Consider the following 21,393-nt stretch of genomic DNA (forward strand, 5'->3'; position numbering starts at 1 on the left):
GACCGCGTCGGAAGCCAACTTTCGCTTGCATTACTCTGTTCCTCGTCGATACCACTCCTCCTTCCTCTCCGGAACTGCAAATGTGATCCGTCGGCTTCAACTGCCAACTCTGGTGCTGGAAACCAGGGTTCGAGCCTCGAGGTCGCGTCCACATCCTGTGATTCTGGGCAAATCACTTAATCTCCCCGTGCCTGAATGTGTAATGTAAATACAGGTGCTCATGTAAAGCGCTCCAATACCTTCGGGTCGAATTCGCGCTATATAAATATGCAAAACAAAAAAAGGGTAGCCTAACCGGGTGGGACACAGTCTGCCATGTCCCTCTTCCTGACGGCCCCATAACAGACGAAGTCGCGAAAAAACAGAGCAGGAACCTCCACCTAAGGGTCGTTTTCTTCAAGAAGGGCGACACTTGCCAATTATTGAGATGGTGCATCAGACAGACATGTGCAGATTTCTCAGCCAATAAAGATTTCGGAATTCTGTATGTCGCACTAGGATTGGCTGGAGGCCCCAACGCTCCAATCCTAGGTCATCTTATACATTTGCAGTGCCGCCCACTCACAGACAACCCTCAGTATATGTTCAGCCGTGGTATTGGTTGTTATGCGACGAGGAAGTGCTAAATACAGATAAATGACATCCGTTAAAAGATCAGCTACGAACAACAGTTATGAGGCTGAGTTAACTAACGACCCGTGTAAGTAGTTGACGAGAAATCCTCGTAGAAGTAGGTTCTAGTCCCGCTAGTGCTTGCATGTACTGGACTTGGGTTTTGTAGTCTGAATACGCTATATGTATGTTTTGTTAACTCAACTTTCCTTTTTGTGACGTAACGAGGCCTAGAATTACACCTGACCCTCCTATCAGGAAGCCTTCTCAACAACATAGCAAGTGGCATGACACTTTTTAAAAGTAATATGTGAATGTGTTTAGTGCACAGTATGTACATAAGTGACTGGTAATTTTGCGTTTAATTCCTGTTTCCAGTCTGTGCCATTGTCTGCGCCATACCCTTCTACGCACCTTCCCTGGATATTTTTTATGCAGTCATTTAACGTCGTGAAAGATTTTAGAGGAACAATTGTTTAATTTGCTGCTATTGGAGACCCTCCTAATCATTTCATTTCCTTGCAGGTCACGGTTATTCCACAGGGATGGCACCAGTACCTGTAAAGTGCCGGATGCTGCTGCTATTGCTTCACCTTCTCCCACTGATGGGTATGCTTTGTTTGCTAGTTTCAATGCGTTTCATAGAATGTTTGGCGTTCCGTAGTGTGTACTCCAGTACATTATTTTGTGCTTAATGAATTGTCAAGTTATTCAGCCTCCAGGTAGAGTAGCGAGTCCAGTAGAACGGTCGGTGATTGGATCAGAATTTGTGTATTTTAAACTTGTTTTCCTACAGGAAGCAAAATCACGGAGATTCCAGAATTCAACGCATTAAATCTGTGATTGCAAAGTGGAGAATACAAATTTTTAGCCACTCAATTTAGAGTTAGTTTCTCTTAAGCTCACACCAGTCTACAACACTAGATTTTAATTAGGCCCTACAGGTCAGTCCAGCATGAGCCACCACCCGGATTTCCCTGAGAGGTTCCAAATATACTTCCTATAACTTTTAACGTACAATCTGCCAGTCGTCACGCAATTGAATGAGCGATGAGCTTGGCAACATAATCCCTTGGTCTAATTGTTAAAGGTTTTTCTCCATTGGTCGAATAGACCTTTATTAGTTGATATGAAGTATTGAGAGGGAGAAGACATCAGCCGTACATTTCTAACTCCTGAAGCCAATCTGACTCCACTATAAGTACCAGGAATCGCTGGTTAAAAGGTTTTATTTTGATTTGTAATCAATCCAGTATATATGCTAGCCAAAAGTAAATTCAGTAAGTACGGCAATACAATAAGTACGCTGAAATAGCTCAGTAAGTTGAAGTGCAATAGATTGAGATGCAGAATACAAAAACAAAGCAAACAGGTGTTGCATAAAGAAACTTCTCTAAACATGTCGGTGAATGGGTCACCTATAAAGGGATTTTAATTTGGGATGATGTGTCAGCATGATCATACTTCAGTAGAAGTCTTTGGAAAAAGGGAATTTTTGGTGATTCTAGCTGTGTGAATATCAATTTAAAAGTAATAGGAAAATCTGAAGTGTCCTGATCTCCTTTCACACCACCAGGGACCAATCAAACTTGAGTGCATCTGCAACATGTCTCTAGTTTCCCAACGCATCAAACTGAGACTGTGGTTCTAACCTTGAACATCTTGCCATCCTGGTACATGATGAACAGAAGGCCTCTTTCGGCCATTGTTTCTCGACGTTCACTGTCAAGTTTCCTTCCAAGCCCCTCTATTAGCATTCTAATACAGACAATAAGCCTTTAACAAACTAAATAATAAACCTGCAAGAAAAGGAAAATATGCTGGCAAAACATGTGCATGTGTAATTTGAAGAATAAATGTAAAATGAGAGTAAAACAGTACATGTTTGCATGTGCAAATATAACTTGAAGTCTAAGTGTAAAATGGGAATGAAGAATACATGCATTCATGTTTAAACAATTTACGCATACGTGGAGTAGGAATATAGAGAAATAAATAGCAAGTGTAGTTTGTGGTACACACTTTGTTTTTGAAAACTGCCCGCACCCACAAATTGTGGCATTCTTCATCATTGGGCTTGCTATTGACACCCCTGTGCAGACCAACGCATGGGATGGAGCAAAAGGGAAGGGGGAGAAAATACAAACAGAACGTTTTATGGATCAGAAAGAATAGTGGTGCAGAAATTGGAATTTAAAACTGGCTCAGGAATAGCCATTTAAACTAAACATTAGTGCACACATGTTTCAATCTCTGGTCTCTATAGTGAATACACTTCATTAATATGTTTAAATGCTTAACATGTGTTGAAAAAGTTAAGGCATGCAGTGAATATAATGAAAAATGCTGGTATATAATTGCATTTCTGTGATGTATAAGGGTGCAGTCTAAATTGTGCTGCTCTATTATCAAGAAATCCAACACATAGCATCAGACCAACAAGAACACTATTAAGATATCTTGTTGTTCCTGTTGGTGGAACTACTCTTTCCCCCCCCCCCACCCCTACCTCCCACACTGTTTACCATATTAGTCAGTCACCAGAAATCCCCAAATCTCAACTCTCTCGCCACTCTTTTTAATTACCTAATTTGTCTTCCTCGTCCCAGACATTACTAATAAGACTCCAGCCTCTAACGTAGACCATTCAAAGTTTATGCACACACATTGTAGGCGAGAAGGAGGGATGAAACCCCCACCCCCTTTACAAGTGATAATAAAGAGGGACTAACCTTCCTCTGCATCCTGTTTCTCATTGTCTCTGGTGAGAACAGGCTGAAATGTAAGTTCATTTTTACTTTTATCATATTCTGCTGCCTTTTTAAGGCTTCTGAGCCTCTGCTTCAGCAAAAGAGAAAAGGTATTTAGAAAAACGATTTTTATAAGCTCACGAGATCTCATGAGATTTCAATCCACGAGATTTGAGAGGAGTTACAAAGAATCCTTCTGCTGTCTCCAGTGTATTTCCTGCAGTCATGGAGGAGGAACGATGCAAAGCAGTCACAAAAGGGAGATATAATGATAAGGATCCGGAGGTGGAGGTGGTGGAGCAGGTGGATTCTGTGGAAGAAAGTTTCCCTTCTCCTAAGTATCTCCAAGAGATGATAAAGAAGGCAGTGCTGCTGCTTTGAAAGCACAGGAACCTCCAGCTAAGCAGTCCCAAGATTTCTGAAAACAGTAGAAGATTAAGATAGGTTACAACATTCAGAGCCTGGATTTGGTGGAACTGCTTACCCATGGGCAGAATCTAGGTTTCCCTGAACCGTCCTCCATTGATGAACAGGATTTCTTTGCACATTATTAGCTTAAATAACTGGAGCCCTTAACTCATCCTGCTGCTGTAAGAAAGGTTCTTTCAGGAGAACGGAAGGACATTGAGAAATCGCCGTTTCCTATGTTTCTCTCAAAGAGATCATCTTTGGAAGGTTTCCAGGAAGATTTTCCATCCTCAGTAAATGTTAATTCTTATAGCGGGTTAGCATCTCATGGTTTTATTATATCTGGAGATGCCTTCACTTCAGTTGGGGTTGTTTTATATATGAAAAATAATAGATAGATACAGCAGTAAGGAGTCTAAGTTGCTTCTAATATTGCCATTAGAGCCTAAGCTTATGCTTTATATATGGTTCAATCTCCGTTGAAGGATGTTGAGTCTTTGGAAACTGAGATTCTGGAAGCTTCTGACTGCACAGAGAGAAGAGAGACTGTCAGCTATGGAACAGCAGATCATATTCTTCTTAGTGGACGTTTCCTTTTTTTTTTTTTTTTCACTGCTTACGTTTTCACTTCCGCATCTGCCATTTCAGCAAGAAGACCCATACGGATGCGTTCTTGGAGAGTTGATGTAACTCAAAAGACTATGCTGAGACATTATCATTTTACTGGAACCAAATCATTTGGGACACATCTGGAGCATTTAATAAAGAAATCAGCAGACTACAGCAAGCTAATGGCCACACCTCGCTTTTCAGCTACAGGTCATGGGTTTTCTGGCAAACTAAGTAACCTTCTCAAAGAGGATTGAGAGGTTCTTTTCAGCCCCTTCAAGGTGGATGACACATCTCTATTCATGAGAACCTTTGGATATTTCTTCGTGTCTGTGATGCTAGGAAGCATTACCAGTTTTAAGTATTGCCATTTGGTCTTTCCTTGGCACCAAGAGTTTTTAGTAAAGTACTTTCTCCCTTGGTGGGGTTATTGCACGAAAAAGGCATGAATCTTTTCCCATATCCAGATGATTTACCAACTTGTGCTTCTTCTCTTTCCAAGGCACAGCTTCATGTTCAGACTCTGTCCAGTGTACTCCAGGGTCACAATTTCTTTTTGAACTTCAAAACTCAAATGGAGACATCTCAGTTCTCCAATACACAACTGCAGTCTGTCAGACACAAGGTGTGAGGGTATTGTGTGCAAATCAGTGGAAACTGAAGTTGGCTTTGACTGAATAATCTGTTGGTATAAGAGAGCAAGGGTCAGGAAATTGTTTCTTGGTCCCATCTTCATTTGTGTTCTCTGGTGCAGCTCCTGTTAGACCACTGGAATCCATGGTGTAAGGCGTACAAAATAATCATTCCAGTGACATTAGTTTCAAAGCGGACTTGAACTGGTGACTTGTTCTCAAGAATCTGGACAGGGAATCATCCCTGGTTGTTCAGGACCCAAAGATTATCACCACGTATACTAGTGTGAAGGGCTGGAGAGCTGTATTAAACAATCTCTTAATTCAGAGTCTTCGGTCTGTGGAGGAAAGGAAGAACTCGTCAAATTGGAGGTAGCTGGTGGCTATTTTCAGGATCGCCAGGCTTTTCTGCTTCTAGCTCACAACCGGGCAATAAGCATAAATAGAGATAATCGATTGGGAAAGGCGTATATAAATCACCAAAGGAGAACACTCCTTTTGTTTCTAGCAGCACTAGCTCGAGAAAAGGGGTCCTGGGCAGAGTGCTATCTCTTCTCTTGGAAGCGATTTATCTTCTGGGCAGAGAGTACTGGTTTGAGGACAAGCTGATTGGAGTTTTCCCTTTCTCTTGATGAGTATAACACCTGTAATTTTCCAACAGATCATCCAGAGATTTGGGCTACCTTGGATAGACTTGTTTGCCATGGAACAAAACTCAATGTTTCAGACATCCTGCTCCTCGAGTCCTTAGAAGGTTTGGGCCCAAGATGCACTCTTAATTCTGTGGCTGAAGGCCCTGATTTATGCTGTCTCCTCTATTCCTTTATTTCTCAACGTTCTGAGGAAGGTGATTCAGGAAACTCACTGGTTCTTTAAATAGCTCCTCATTAGCCATGGAGACTGTAGTTTCCCCTCATATTGGCAGAAGAGGTTCCTTGGATCCTTCCAACCTCCCCATCTCATTTAAGAGTTCTTCTACCGAAATCCTCCCTAGTGAGACTTAGAATAGCGGTTTGGAACTTGAGAGGCCAAGATTATCTAGCATGGGATGTTCTAAGGAGGTAACCTCTACAGGGCTCGAAAAATCGACTTGTATTCAGGACGAGCTACTTTTAGTGGAGAAGTGTGGCTCAATGGTTAGAGTGGCAGACCCTGATGCAGAGGTCTAGCCCGGGACCAGGGTTCAATTCCACGCCTCAGCGGGTCTTGGGCTCAAAATTCCACGGACCTGATAATTCTCGCCTCGGTGCCTATTCCAATCACGGAGTCCCACTCTGCAACTCTGGGCAATAGCTTGCTTAATCTCCACAACGGCCCCCACAACGCTAAGGATGCCTGGCCTCCACCTTGGGGGTGCCCAGTAGTGGACACCTCACAGGGAAAGCCAGGATGGGTTCCACAGCGGTATTCGTGCAAGCGCCTTGAGACCCTTGAGTGTGAGTAGTGCGCTATACAAGTATCAATTGATATGATATAAAGGCTTTTGTAGCGCGCTCTATTACTAAGAAATAGTATCCTGGTGCGAGAAGGTGAGGGCAGATCGGAGGGCAAGAAGAAAAGTAGTATTTTTAAAGAATGATACTAAACAAGTGGGTTTTCAGCCCCTTTTTAAAGGCCGTGATGGTCGGAGCAGTCCTGAGAGGGAGGGGGAGAGCATTCCAGGCCCTCGCGGCCCTGACCGAAATAGACTGTCCGCCTAGTCGGGAGTATTTAAATCTGGGCACGGTCATTTGGAACTGGTTAGCCGACCGGAGGGGTCGGTTAGGGATATACAAGGTGAACCTTTTCCTCAGGTAAGCAGGACCAGTCTGATGTACTGCACGAAAGGAGAGGACAAGAGTTTTAAACATGATCCTGTGGGCAACCGGAAGCCAGTGAAGACTGCGGAGGAAAGGTCGGACACTAGATCTCTTGGGTAAGTTGAACAAGAGCCTTGCGGTCGCATTTTGTATGACCTGGAGGCGTTGAATCAAATAGGCAGGTAGGCCACAGAACAGACCGTTCGCGTAATCCAACCTGGAGAGTATTAGAGCACGCGAAACCATCTCTTTGGCCTCTCTCGGGAGGAGGGGAAAAAACCTACGTAGGGCTTTGAGAGTGGAAAAGCAGATCCCCGTGAGTTTTTTAATGTGGTCCTCAAACTTAAGGTCGTTCCCGAACCAAACTCCCAGGTTTTTAGCTGGGCCACCAATAGACTTTGGACAGGGCAGATCGCGGGGCCATAGGAGATCGCTAAAGTTGTCGGGAAAGGAGCCATAAAAGAGGACCTCCGACTTACCTTCGTTGCACTTCAGCTGGGCAAGTGCCAACCAACGGAAAACCGATGAGAGGCAGAGTTGGACCGCCGACGTGTCCAAATTGTCCTTTGGCCAGGTAAATAAAAGTTGGGTGTCGTCGGCGTAGGCCATAATTTTTGCCCCTAGCTGTTCTGCTAGATAAACCAAAGGGGTTAGGTAAACATTAAAAAGCAAGGGGCTCAAAGTAGACCCTTGAGGAACCCCAGTAGAAAGATTCTTAGGTGAGGAAGCGAATGGAGGCATCCAGACCTGTTGAGTCCTATTATCTAAAAAAGACGTCAGCCAGTCGAGTGCAAGACCGGTGATGCCGATAGTAGCCAATCTAGTAAGAAGAAGGGAATGGGGCACCGTGTCGAAGGCGGCAGAGCGGTCCAATAAAATCAGAACCGCTCTGCCACCTCCATCCAAGCACTCCCGGATAGCCTCCGGCATTTCAACTAGGGCTGTTTCGGTGCTGTAAGCAGCCCTAAATCCAGACTGCGCTGGGTGCAGTGCCTGAGATGTTTCTACGAAATTGTCCAACTGTTTAAAAGCGATCTTCTCGCAAACTTTTGCTAGGGCTGGCAGTAATGATATAGGCCGATAGTTGGAAGGCACAGCTGGATCCAGCCCAGACTTTTTCAAAAGCGGCAACAGTTTAGCTTGCTTCCAGCAGAGCGGAACAGTTGCGGAGAGAAAGGAAAGATTAATTATCTGGGTGACCTCATTGCCAACTATTTCCGCTATCCCCCCGAGGACTCTGGCAGGGCAAGGGTCAGAAGGAGACCCTGACTTCAGGGCTGCGAGAACAGCAGTGATGTCGGACTCAGTAGACAGAGCAAAGTTAGCAAACTGTTCAACTGGCTTCGGCATGGTGGAGGGGGGAAATGCAGGGGGAGATAAGAAGCCGGCACAGACTGCATGCAAGTCCTCCTGAATTTTGGCAATTTTGTCTACAAAGAACGAGGAAAGCTCTTCACACCATTCCTCGGATGAAGGCAGCAGAGGTTGTGCAGCACATGGTGATAAAAAGCTTTGTACAATTGAAAATATTTCCTTGCTATTATTATTTGCTCTATCGATTCGCCCTGCATAATAACTACTCTTGGCAGATCTGATTGCCGCGTAGTAGTTTTTTTGCGCCGCCCGCAGATCTCTCTTTGCTTCGGGCAGATAGGCTTGTCTCCACACCCGTTCGAGTTTCTTGCATCCCAGTTTCATTTCCCGAAGGGTGTGTGAAAACCATGGTTTGGAGGGAGTAGATCGCAGCCTACGGATACAACCCTTATTGATGGAGGTGGCGGACCCGTGTTCCAGCCAGTCATTAAAAGTACTAACCGCCGATTCGATCTCCAAGGGCAGTAGGGGACGGGTTAGAGACAACAAATCTGTCAGGGTGTCTAAATTGATCCGCTGTGGAGGGCCACTCTCCGTAGCAGCAGCCAAAGACCAAGAGAACCTGATCAGCTTATGGTCCGACCAAATCACATTCTCAGGGCAGGCCATAGCAATGTCAAAGTTGGAGCAAACCAGATCCAAAAGATGGCCCCCCGCACGGGTAGGAGCAGCAACCCAATGTTTGAGATGGGCCACAGAGAGGGCTTTACCTAGGCGAACGACCTCAGTGGAGTCTAAGATATCAACATGCATGTTAAAGTCCCCCAACAGGAGATACCTACAATATCTTAGAACCCGCGGAGTTATAACCTCTTCCAGCGCCCCCACAAAATTCCCAACATACCCCGGAGGCCGGTACAGCAATGTACCTCCTACGGTAAAATGTAAGTTGAATGCGAGGGCAAAATGGAGCACCTCCGCGTCCACTATCTGGTCCAGGGGATCGCAGGAGAAAACCCTTACATTTACATGCCCTTTCTGTCAAGTTGAAAATCCTCTAACTTCAGGGAAGACAAACTGACTTTTGACCTCTGTCTCTAAAAGCAGAGCAAATATGACAAGATAACCAGATTTAAAGGCATCTTTATTGCTCACAAAGTGAAAGAGCAATAAAAATGCCATTAAATCTTGTTTTCTTGTCACATTTGCTGGCTTTCAGAGACAGAGGTAAAAAGTCAGCTTATTACATTTATTTTTCTTTCTGTTCCTTAATTTAGAGGATTTTGTAAAGTGAACTGTGTGACAATTGAACTGTACAAATCCTGTTAAATCAAAGGCTGTAAGATGTCAGGCTTTTTTCTAACACAACACTGAAATAGCAAAGTGAACTGTTCAAACATTTCAAGTATGTTTCACATGTTATGAAGTCCCATTTTTAGGTCTCGTGCCTAGCGTTGCAGTGCGCAGCACTGCTCGCGCAGCAAGAGACTTCATGTAGGGGCTTCTGAAAGCTGACCTCGTGCGTGTGGTTTTGTTATCGTTGCAGGCTATTGGGCGTTGCGTGCGTCTTTCTAACAAAGACAGCACGCAATTGGGCGAATGCCGGCGCATGTCCCGCATTTGTCCTCCGCCCATGGCCTATTGGTGTCTGTTACCCGCACGGCCGACATCTGTTTTGCATTATCGTGGCTGATAATGCAAAACCGATATCTCGCTGTTGCATGCGCGCACCACTTGGGTGCTTGTTGTCAGAAGGCTCCGCCATGTGAACAACCTTTGTGCAAAGCCGGAATCCTTTGGCATTGCGGCGTGCCGCGTTCACCTGTTGCAGCCTTCAGCCGAACTCATCAGGGCTCTGACACCACTTCCTTCGGGAACTGGGGAAGGACATGGCGAGACATGCCCTGTCAGAAACATGTGGAACATTCCTCAACCCGGCACTACCCCCTACGGGGAGCGGGGCATCTTGTGGGGAGACCCTCTGTTTACAGAGGTCTCAGCCTGACTGACCGTCTGCAAGAACACCATTGTAATTACAAGGTGAGACTCCCCACACACAGCTCTGCGAATCCCGATTTGTCTCTCTTGGGTACCCGTACAATACAGGGGGAGACATCTGCTAACAAAGTGCTGCTGAAAAAGGCTGTTCGCCCAAAGGGAACTACACGATGAGGCATCCCTCTCTTACGAGGCAAGCTCTCCTTAACCTGACTACTCAATACACGAGTAGAGCTTTCTCTCTCATATTCACACAGAAACACCACACAACACCCTGCACGCTTGGCTCACACATTTCTTAAACATGACTGTTCCTAAAGGGAACTGTGACAATACATGGAGAAACTTCTCTATCGTTCACTCAAACAGAAACACACCACACGCACATACACAGGGCACAAGTACAAAACACATTTTTTTTATTGTAACAGCCAGTGATGGACTAGAGTAGACAGCAGCGGGAATCTGATTTCCTTAGCTATGCTGGAGAAATAAATGTGGTCCGTGTCATCACCAGCAAACTGTCCTGCCTGTGTCCCCATGTAGTGTGCCCAAAGCCTGGGCGCGGGTAGCAGTGGCCACACCTTCAGGGTACTTCCCAGTAGGCAGGTGCAGTTCAAAGGGCTCTTAATTTCCTTTTCGCCACAATCTGCTGCATAATGCCTCACTTGACGGACAATTACGTGCAAGTGGTATTCTGAGTGCAATCAAAAAGGTGCCTGGCCCATACATTTAACTTGACACGATCAGGAAAAATAAAAGCACCCTGCAGTGTAAATCCAAGTATTGCGATTGAGAGATGTTAAAGAGTTTTTAGCTTTCAAGACTGTGTCTCTGTAAAATAAGTATATTTATACATACTGTGTAGAAATACAGCATAAGTCTTCATTGTGTAAACGCATCCGTAATTAAGTAACAGCATGTAATAAAAACTGTTTATTTTGCATTTTATGAGTTCATTGCTACCAAGCGGACCCCATTGTGGCAACCTCAGAATAGGTCTCAAATTTGTTAAAGTTGGAGCTGTTGGCCATGAAAATTACACTGTTTTTTTAAACTTTTGCTTTGTTATACCAATGGCAGTAGAGCTATACAAATATATTTACTCCATTGCACATAAAAAATAAAAGTAAAAAACATTGTCATTTTTAAAGACAACAGCTCTAACAAATGCGAGACGTATTGCATTGCAAATGCTTGTTCTAATTCTGTGGTGAGAAAAATATTTTATAAGATCAGAACAAATTAGAAAACTTTGCCTGGTAATGTGAACATTTTACATATTTTTGCTGAAACCCAACTTCCAAAAATGTTTTATGCACTACTATCAGTAAAACTACTTGTTAGTGGGAAAGGTTAATGGCCATTTCAATGGAAAATATGCCATCTGCAAAGGACAAATCACTACCACATCATGCTTTCGTAATATATTTAAGTAAAGTTAGTTTTTAAACATGAACTGGGAATTATTACTGCTCCTGCTCAGATAACAATGCTATTAGTAAACTAAGAGGCCAGCTAGGAATCATGTGTACCCTATACATGGGCTTGATTCTTGTTACACATGGAGCAAACATATATTCTAGTAAATAAATAGTGTACTGCAGAAATAGGGAACTTGCATATTTGAAGGTGCTCTCTTATGTGATAATGAAGAAAAAGTGCCTAGAATCACACAATTTGAGACCAGTTCACAGGTCAAGTACAATAAAGTTAGTTTGAGTAGATTATTAAAGTTACTAGACCTGCATGTCTAGTAACATTTTTGTGATTTTTCGAGCCCTCTAGAAGGCCTTCAACCCGTAAAATATTATTCCAGGAATTGGAAGCGTTCTGAAGTTTGGTGTAGTTATTTGCTGCCTTCTGCCCCCCTACTCTTATTTTGGAGTTTCTTTCTAAGAGGTTGGTTTTTGCTAGGACTTGCCCTTTCCACCTCGCATAGGAAGATATTGGGGCCTTCAGGTATTCAGATGTTTTGGGGATAGAAACCCTAGTTCTCAGATTGTTCCAGAGCTTTTCTAATAAGAGGCCTGTTAATCACTCCCATTATTGGGTGGGAATTTTTGTTAATCCTTAAATTTCTACAGGGACCACCTTTACAATCTTTGCCGTTTAAATTTTTAACGCTCGAGGTTTTCTTACTGGTCAACATTACATAGGGTAGAAGGCTAGGGAAGATTGGTGCTTTTCTGGTAGAAGAACCATAGCTTAAGTTCTTTCCAGACGAGGTAGTTCTGAGAAACGATCCAGCTTTTCTTCTGAACTAAGCTGTTCTTTTCATTTGAACACGAAGATTTGCCTTTTTTTCTTTCTATTGAGCCTTCTGTGGGCGAAGGAGCTTTTCTCTGTTTGTAAGACGTCCATACCGCATTATCTAGCTATAAGGTTCATTCTGCAGAGTACAGAACAGTTCAGTTCTTGTTTGTAATCTTTGGAACTTCCAACAAGGGACTTTGCCCAAATTCTTATAGTTTGAGTAGGTGGGCTAAGCAGACAGTATTGATCGCTTATGTTTTTTGTGATTTCTTCAGTATAAATCTGGTCAAGGGAAAATCAACAAGAGCAATGTGTGTGTTGTGGGCAGCATACAAGGGTGTATCCTTGCGGTTGCTTGGGTCTCACCGAATACTTTTGTGTTACATTATATATTACAACTGGGAGGTGCTAGTTCTACTGCTTTTGGTTAAGGGGTTCTTTCAGCAGTATTTGGTTAAGATTGTAACAAAGACACTTAGTGTTGCCTATTTTGTGCCTCCTTTTATTTTTTATATGATGGTAGAAGGGAGGATAGCTTGGGCGCATCCTCAGTAGTCGGGGGACAAGAAATAGCAATGAGGAGGTAATGCTTGTGTTACTTACAGGCAATCTTAGTTACTCAGTCGTAAATTTCCTAATCTCAGTTCTAAGTACCCTCCCTTCCACCCCAGTTCCTTATATCATGTGTAATAACCGGATATTGTGGAGGGTTCTTCCCTCTTTTGTATCATTGGTTAGCGGGGGGCGTGGGGGGGTAGGGTTTCAGCCCTCATTCCCTACTAGGTTTTGTGTGATTACATTTGGGATGGTCTAGTTTGGAGGTTAGAGCCTCATTAGTAAGGACTGTGAGGAGAAAGACTGCGACTCAGAGTAGGGAAGATTGCCGGTAAATAATCGGAGCATTCCATTACACCAGTGATAAAGCAGGAAGACTACTATCCAGTAATTGCTAGGTTATTCATAGATATTAACCTCTATGTGGAATGGACAGAATCTGCAGTACAGAATTAAAGTGCTTTCCAAACCTGAATTCTGTATTGCTAGCCTTCCTGCCCAGCGTGACCGCAAAGGGGCAACATGTAGGGCCTGATAGCTAGATCCCTCTGCCCTCCTTACATGATCCATGCAATATGTGAAGCTACAGAGTAGATAGGGGCTTTGGGTCATCTGGTTCCAACCATAGTCCACAGATCCACTTTTATTTTCTGTGTTTACAAAAGAAGGCTAGGATCCAAGATGTGGCAATCCCATCCAGACCCCCACATCTTTAATTGGTGGACACAAAAAAACAGATTCCATTCACCTCTATTCCTGAGAACCATGTTGCATATGAACCTGCAAAAAGGTTAGGTGTGTCAGTGCCATCAGGAAAATGGATGATTATTTTGTGCTCCCCATCACCGTTCTATTCACCAGGCCCAACATACTTGCAGGATTCAGTGAAAGTTCTTAAGTATTTCTACATCACCCGCTACTGAACCATCCAAGGAGACATCCCACAACCTGCAGATAACCCGTGGGGTCGAGAGCATACAGAGAATGAAGAGAAACTGAAAACCTAAAAATCAGTCAAGTCACTCCTCTGACAGTCAAACTAAAAGCAGATGCCGAAGACCTGAACAATTTGTGACTGGTCTTGGGTCTACCTTTTCATACGAAACTACTTGAGAGTTGTGATGCAACACAATTTACACAACACATTTCTGAAAATTCTCATCAGTAAATATCTTTCAGAATCCAGATAGGACTACAGCACTGGAACGGCCTTACTCCAATTAATAGATCATTCACTTAGAATCATTGATTCTGACTACTCCTGCTTCCTTGTCCTTATAGATATCTGTGCTATTTGATAGCATTAAACACTCCTTTCTCATTACGATTGTCAGAGAAGGCCTCTGCATTGATGGTACTGTCTTAAAATGGTTCCCCTTTTACTTGACCAACTGGGCACAACATAGTAAAACACATTTTTCTCCAGTTCAGTTAGTTTGTCACAAGGGATCCAACAAGATTCAATGATGACTTGAATGCAACTCAATTTTTTAAAGGAATCCCTTGTACCCTAATCAACAATCGAGGGATTCTGTATCATCATTACACTGACAATACGCTGCTTTATCTTCAATATTACTCACTTTATGATCTCATACTCAGTGGCATGACTCTGAAACTCTAAGAATGGCTAATGACGGGGCGTGGCCAAACACCGTGCAAGATGGCTACTTGTTGAGTCTGCTCTCACCCATGTACCGCCTAATCCTCTACCATACATCCTGAAATCCGTTCTCAGCCCCTGCAGCGCTGACCTGAGACACATGGGCTGGGGAGAAGCCGTTGAGGAGCCTGCGGTGTGACCCAAGCCAGTGAGAACCTGGGATCGGCCTTCTGCAGCATGCTGCTCAGTGGCCTTGTCGGGGGATCGCGTAAGGAGAATTGACTAGTGCGGGAGCCCTCCTGATGCCCAACTTAATGTCTGTGCTCCTCCGACAGTCCAAGGTCATGGGAGGATGTGAGACTGCTGAAGGCCTGAGCTATCCAGCCCGGCATAGAGCTGGAGGCGACCTCCGGCGACGTGCTGTGCTGCGGTCTTGCGCGTTGGGGCCACTAAGAGCAGCTTCGGCTTCAGTTCCAGGGGTGTGGTGTCCTCTCTGCACCTGGCTGGCATCTGGACCCTGTGGACCCTCCCACACGCCCTCCAGCTGCCACAACCAAGGAGACCGTGCCAAGCTGGACCCCAGAACTGGGCCTGGGGGGGGGGCGACTCTGGCACCAACAAAGGCTGGCTGTTGAGACCTACAGTAATCTCAATAAAGTGCTGCCCCTGTTTACACACAGACAAGGTGATTAAGAGACTGGGGAATATACTAAGTCCATCACTACTGGGCCCCTTGGACATTTGCCTGGGGCACGCAGCCGGCAGTTGGAGGCAACTGAATTAAGATCCCGCATCCCGGGTCGCGGCTACCTGTCGCCCAAACGACAAGGTACTTTTGGACCTGAGCCCTGGTGGGGGTGGGACGACTACTGCGCCAGGATTAGGCTGGGGCATGGAACAGCAGCACGGACAATAGTGGGAAACTCGACAAGCCGCAGGGGGTACTCCTTACCAAGGAGGGACCTTTGCAGGCAGCGGCGTGTACCAAGGAGACCCCACCGGCAGGCAGCAAAGTGTCACCAACTGAGATGACCAAGGGTAGGGGCGCCTGAGCCTGGCACCAAACAAGGTTGGACAAGTTTGCATTCCCCAGAGATATGACAGGGGGAGCAGCAAAGAGAGACACAAACGCCTGCGGGGGAACCCTCCAGGATGATGAGACTCTCACACTTAAAGCTATCATGGCAGCAAATCGGGGGGAACTGGGATCACTAGAGAAAACATTTGACTGTCTCCACAGAGGTCATGGTGGTTTGGGCAGACTTCTGTAACATGAGCGCAAAAGGGAAGGAGGTGGAAGGACCCTGATGAAAAAGGTTGACAAACTACCCATCAATGCTGAGGTTCTAGGTGTAAAACTGGAAGCCTTGAAGGCTGCTTGAGGAGAAACAACATTCACATGGCTGGGGTCCCTGAGAGTGCAGAAGGACTAGCATTTGACCTATTTTTGGAAGACCTAATCCTCCAGGTACTCTAGCTGCGAGGTCTATCTAAATACTTTTACGTTGAGCATGCTCAGAGTGCAGGTCTCCCACCCATGCCAGACGCGGCACAATGCACCATCATTGCCTGAATTTTTATTATAGGTATCTCGATGAAATCCTGCAGTCTGCACACCGCCGCTTAAATACAAGACCGCACCTATCTGCTTCTTCTCGGATTTTAGGCTCTGATTCCAGAGGTTGTACCGCAACTTTGCCAAAGTGAAAAACACAGAGAATGAAAACTGAAATATTCATTGGTGTTCCCGACTAAGTTAAGAGTTGTACCGGAGGGTAGAACCCGACACTTTGTCATCCTAGAGCAGGCACTTAAGGGGTTGGAGGCCAGCAAATGGCGCAAAAACACGGAATTGCTCCTGCCAACAGCGACCTGGAATGGTGGATACAGCCTCCATGAAAATAATGTCTTGAAATGTCAATTGTCTCGGAAAGAAAATAAAGAGGAACATAATATTTCAATAACTATTGAGCTCTTGACAAGTGAGGATACAAAATGGTGGCGAAGCAGGATATTCGACTGGTTCAATTGGGGTGGGGATTCTATTGAAGCAATCACTTCCAGCTTCTATCCAACATATATGGACTGACACACGTGGGGGGGGTTTTGGCCCTGTTGGAGTGATGGGAGGGACTGACACTCAATTTCTGCTCCATCTATATCTCGCTGCAGTTATATGACCTCCCTTTCTTACCTGGGCGCCTGTTGCTCCAGTTGCCTGACTGAAAACTGCTTGTGGGTGGTGACTTTAATCTGTCACTCAGGTTAGAGCGTGAAAGCTGGCCTCCCCGAACGGTGGGGTCAGTCCACTGCTCACTCTCAGACTTCCTAACTGCCCTTGGACTGATAGACATATATTTTTTTTAATTATCTATTTATTGGCCTTTTTTGCACTTTGACATTTGCTTGAGTGTAAGGGCATCAAGGAAACAAACTGATCATGTCTTACTCGCCTGTCTAAATACGCTGAATCTTCCAGGACATTACCAACTAGGCAGACAGTAGTTTCCAATAATTAGTACATCATACCGCAGCTCGGTACCTTTGTTCCACATTATGCATTGGGGGAGGTGCATTAATCGCCAAATTTAACTTCATAACAAAGTATCAAAAACAGTTACGCAACAAGCTAAGTAGCGACGAAAACAGCTAACATGGCATCCAGGGGTACTATATGTAAAGTAGAGTTACAGGTTCTGTAGTCATGTGATGGCGGTGGCTCTCTATCATGTGGTGGTCCAGGACTACTATGGGATTGAGGGGGTGTGACGCTGATACTAAATTGGCTTCTCCGACTCGCCCTATTTCAGTACCAGGAGGTTGGACTGATGCACATATGGTGATTACATAATCCCAGAGAGAAATAATCACACAAAAGTCTCTACAAATAGACTACCTCCTCACACTTTCACATCAGTCCACCATTACTCAAGAGTGTGCCATCTGGCGCGAGGTATCACTGACCTTTCCCCGATGTCTGTAGTGTTCAGTCTCGGTCAAGGATCCATTGAAGGGGCCATTTCAATAAATCCCTGGTATCTCAGACAGCCTCTCTTAAGAGAGGGCCTGAGAGAAATGGCATAGCAGTACTTTACTGAGAATACGTCCTCGTCGAATCCAGTCAAACTCTCTGGGAGGCCTGCAATACTGTGATTGAGGCCAGGCCATGTCCCTTATTGCTGAACATAAAAAGTGGGCCAAACTATGGGAGCTAGAATGTAAGACTCAGTCTCCGGAGCAATGCCTCACTATACTAGTGAGACTGGAGGCCAAACACCTCCTAGCCTTAAAACTAAGAGAATATAGGGATCTTGCGATGGGCTGCCAGTGCGATCCACCGGGCCACTCAACATCGCCTCTATGAGGTGCTGAATAAAACTGGCGTACTCTTGGCATGGCTGGCTAAGAGTGAACAATCCAGATGCTGAGCGCTAGAAGCAAAGACACATGAGGGGCCACTGGTGAGAGAGAGCGCCAACCTATGACAGTTGCTACTTACTACTTCCAACTCTACTCCCCAGCTGTGCTCACCACCACTGATGATGCCCGGGAGTTTCTCTCTGGTATTTGCATGCTGGGTCACTCCGACTCAGATTAGGACCTCCTAAATGCAGCCATTACTAAAGTAGGAACCAGTAAGGGTGATACGGGAGATTCGCCCGGCAAGGCAGCCAACCCTATTGGAGTTCTGATTGAACTCCAATAGGGTTGGCTGTCCCCCTAACGTTTGCCCTGGCGCTGGAACCCTTGGCGGCATTAATCGACAAGACACCTTGGTCCAAGACCTGCACTGGGAAATAGATTCTTTTTATATGGTGACAATGTGCTTCTATTTGTAACAGACCCAGAAAACATATTAAATAGACTGATGCAAATTATTACCATCTTTGGCCATTACTCTGGCTATACCATCAATTTGCCAAACCTTTGATATACCTGCTTAAGGGACAGGTACAATGGCTGCTGCATAACTGTTATGACCACGGGTTTCCATTACACACCAGACCCAGACCTTTTCTTTTGCAGCAACTTGGCCCCATTGCTAGCGAGGCTGAAAAGAGACTTTCAACACTTGAAGTCCCTACCACTATTGATAGCATGGAGAGTGGCATTATTTAAAATGATGTCCCTACATCGCTTATTGGGTGCCCTTTAAAACACACCGTATGCAATTCATAAATACTATAGATTGACAGGGAGGTCCAAACACTGTTCTACGATGGGGGCTCGGTGCGTATAGCGATGCACAAGCTTACGTGGGTCTGTTATGATGGAGGGCAAGCCCTACCTGATGTGCAGAAATATTGGTAGGTGGTGCAGTTGAGCACCATAATAGTTGGGTCTTCCTCCCCCAGACTTAGCATGCCTTCCTTAAGGATAGATTGGTTTTGCAGGCCAAGGGTACCTCCGGGCCCTCTATGGAGGAAATAAGTGCAGTGCATAGATTTATCAGACCCCACATGAACAATGGTGAACCTCTTGCATACAGCACCGTTGGCCCTGGAATGGAAAAATAAGATCACTCAAGTGACACCACTTTGGGACACTGAAATACTAGGTACATTAAGGTAGCAACCAGGGTTTGACAAGTGGAACATCTTAGGACTTTCCCGGTTGGGAGGCATATATTATCACCCCTACCCAATGTGCAACTCGACTACCAGCTAGCACCCACTAAAATCTACTGCTGCATACAGCTCTACCATGCACATAGAGTGGTACTTCCCAGAGTCTCCCTGAATCCTCCCCACTGGAAGATAGGCTACTAGACGAGTTCATGTACCGGAAGTCCACGTCATTGATACATAAAAAGCTGTTAAACAACACACCTAATGCCTTTCAGCTCCTGCTGGAGCGGTGGGCCCATGAGCTAGAGGGGTTGAAGGATGATGAAGGGACCGAGGGCCTTGCATCCCCTAGGTAAGTGGCTGTGCGGGCAGGTGGTTTCGCCTGGGCCAACTCAAGATCTTCCATCTTCTTTACTATGCCCCAACGACAATGAGTAGGACTGCAGATGGCCATTGTTTATGGGGTGTGGCCAGATAGGAGCGTGTTTTCACATCCTATGGAGTGCCAAATGATGCAAGAATTCTGGACAGCAGTAATACAATGTATGGGGGATGTTGGTGGGGGAGGCACGGCTGTGCCTGCCAAGTAGTGTGCTAAACATCTGGGTAGACACTGATATATGGGCCGCATGCAACACATCTGGATGACTCTGGGCCTGACAGTCACCAAGAAGAATATAGGGCCCCTATGGGGAGTTGGTCAGACCTGTTGCTCAAATATTAGAAGCGAGATATGGACTGGTGCATGCTGGCCGAGAGGGTGGTTTCCGAAACCAGCGGTTGCACCCAAAAATGGGGTAACAATTGGAATTGCGTATATGTAGAGACCCCACCGTGCCCAATACTGATGGGACATTAAATTGGTGTGTCGCTAACACAGTAACTTTCAAGAAGAAGGGGAAGAGAGCGAGGGGGAGATGGAATTGTCACTTGCTGAGAGCTTAAGTTGTGTGCAGTACAAAGTTACGAAATCTATGCCAACAAAAAGATATGTTAAAAATAATGGATGATGACGCATCACTGAAACATAAATCATAATCCTTTTAAAAACTGAGATTCTCCTACTCCATCCATTGAATGTGTTCTGTTCCACCTTTAGTTAGACTCCTGTGATGTAAGATTTTAATTCAATATTCATTGATGGTGCCAAATTTCTAGGTTTTATGATTAATAAAAGACTTGATCTGCAATCTCAGATCAATGCAATGGCTTAAAAAGCACATTTTCAACTAAGGAAGTCATCACGATATTCAAAACGAATATCTTTAGTCTCTGGTGTAAATTCTTGTATCTTTCAAGTTTAGCTAGTGTAGCTCTTTTGAGTGATCCCCTCGAGATCTTGCATACTAGCCCCACCCCTCTCCCTCCTTATTAAGCCTAGAAACTAAAAGTATCAGGCAGACTGCAATCTCTTCACAGAACAGAAACTCTTCTGTTAAAGCCACTAGCTTTCGAAAATAAATGTGCAATGTCACAGGCCTTTTCTGGCAGTGCAACACAAGTCCACAATTTTCCACCACCCAGTCTTTGATGAATTCCCGTTCCCCTCCAGCCTTTGCTAAATTCCTTCCCTTCTTTTTCAAAGACACCACCCAGCAGACTTATGATTTAGCCACCTCTCATGTACTGTACTTCCACTGTTGCCACATAGGTTTCTCCTTTTTAGGTTTTGCCTGGCGAAAAGATGCGCTCTGCGCATCTTTTTCGCGCAGGCGAAATCCTGATGAGAACTGTAGTGTGGCTTTGGGTCGGCCCTCGTCATTCATTGGCTGGCTCCATAAATGGAGCCTAGCCATTGGACGAGGGGCCTGTCCGTCAATGCCGGACCAGATTCGGGGGCGTTCCCGAGATTCTTTGGCTTTTGCCGACGTCACGCGACGTCAGCCGAAAGCCGGGAACGCCCCCGAATCTGGTCTGGCATTGAAGGCACCCGGAAGAAGTCCAGGTGAGTGCTTGCTTTTTTTTTTTTTTGTCGGTTCCCACCCCCTCTCCCTGTCTCCGGACCCCGTTCCCGCCCCCCTACCGCTGCCTCGCTCTCCGTGTCTCCCTGGCCCCGTTCCCGCCCCCCTACCGCTGCCTCGGCTCCCGTTCCCGCCCCATCCCGGTTCCCGTTCCATTATAGGAATACGATATTGTGGTGATGAATAATTCTGGCACATTAGTTTTGTCAAGGATATTGTGTCACTGATCAGGTTAAAATCCCAACCAGTTATACTAAATTCTAAATGACGTGTTGCACAGTGATGCCGGTTAAAAGACTGAACCTGGTTAAAAGTATTGCACGCGTAA

At 45.2% G+C, this 21,393-nt stretch overlaps 1 protein-coding gene across 1 annotated transcript in view; it reads left to right on the top strand.

The window, feature by feature from the left end:
* The first annotated feature begins 559 nt into the window (after positions 1 to 559).
* Positions 560 to 21,393, top strand: part of LRP10 (LDL receptor related protein 10) — a 284,353-nt gene continuing 263,519 nt past the window's right edge. The window contains exons 1-2 of the mRNA XM_078644877.1: positions 560 to 700; positions 1,138 to 1,221. Of these exons, the coding sequence (XP_078501003.1) occupies positions 637 to 700; positions 1,138 to 1,221 (148 nt within the window). The 5' untranslated portion in view covers positions 560 to 636. The remainder of the gene's footprint in view (positions 701 to 1,137; positions 1,222 to 21,393) is intronic.

Source organism: Lissotriton helveticus, chromosome 5_1 (assembly GCF_964261635.1).
Source record: "Lissotriton helveticus chromosome 5_1, aLisHel1.1, whole genome shotgun sequence".
Classification (NCBI taxonomy): domain Eukaryota; kingdom Metazoa; phylum Chordata; class Amphibia; order Caudata; family Salamandridae; genus Lissotriton; species Lissotriton helveticus.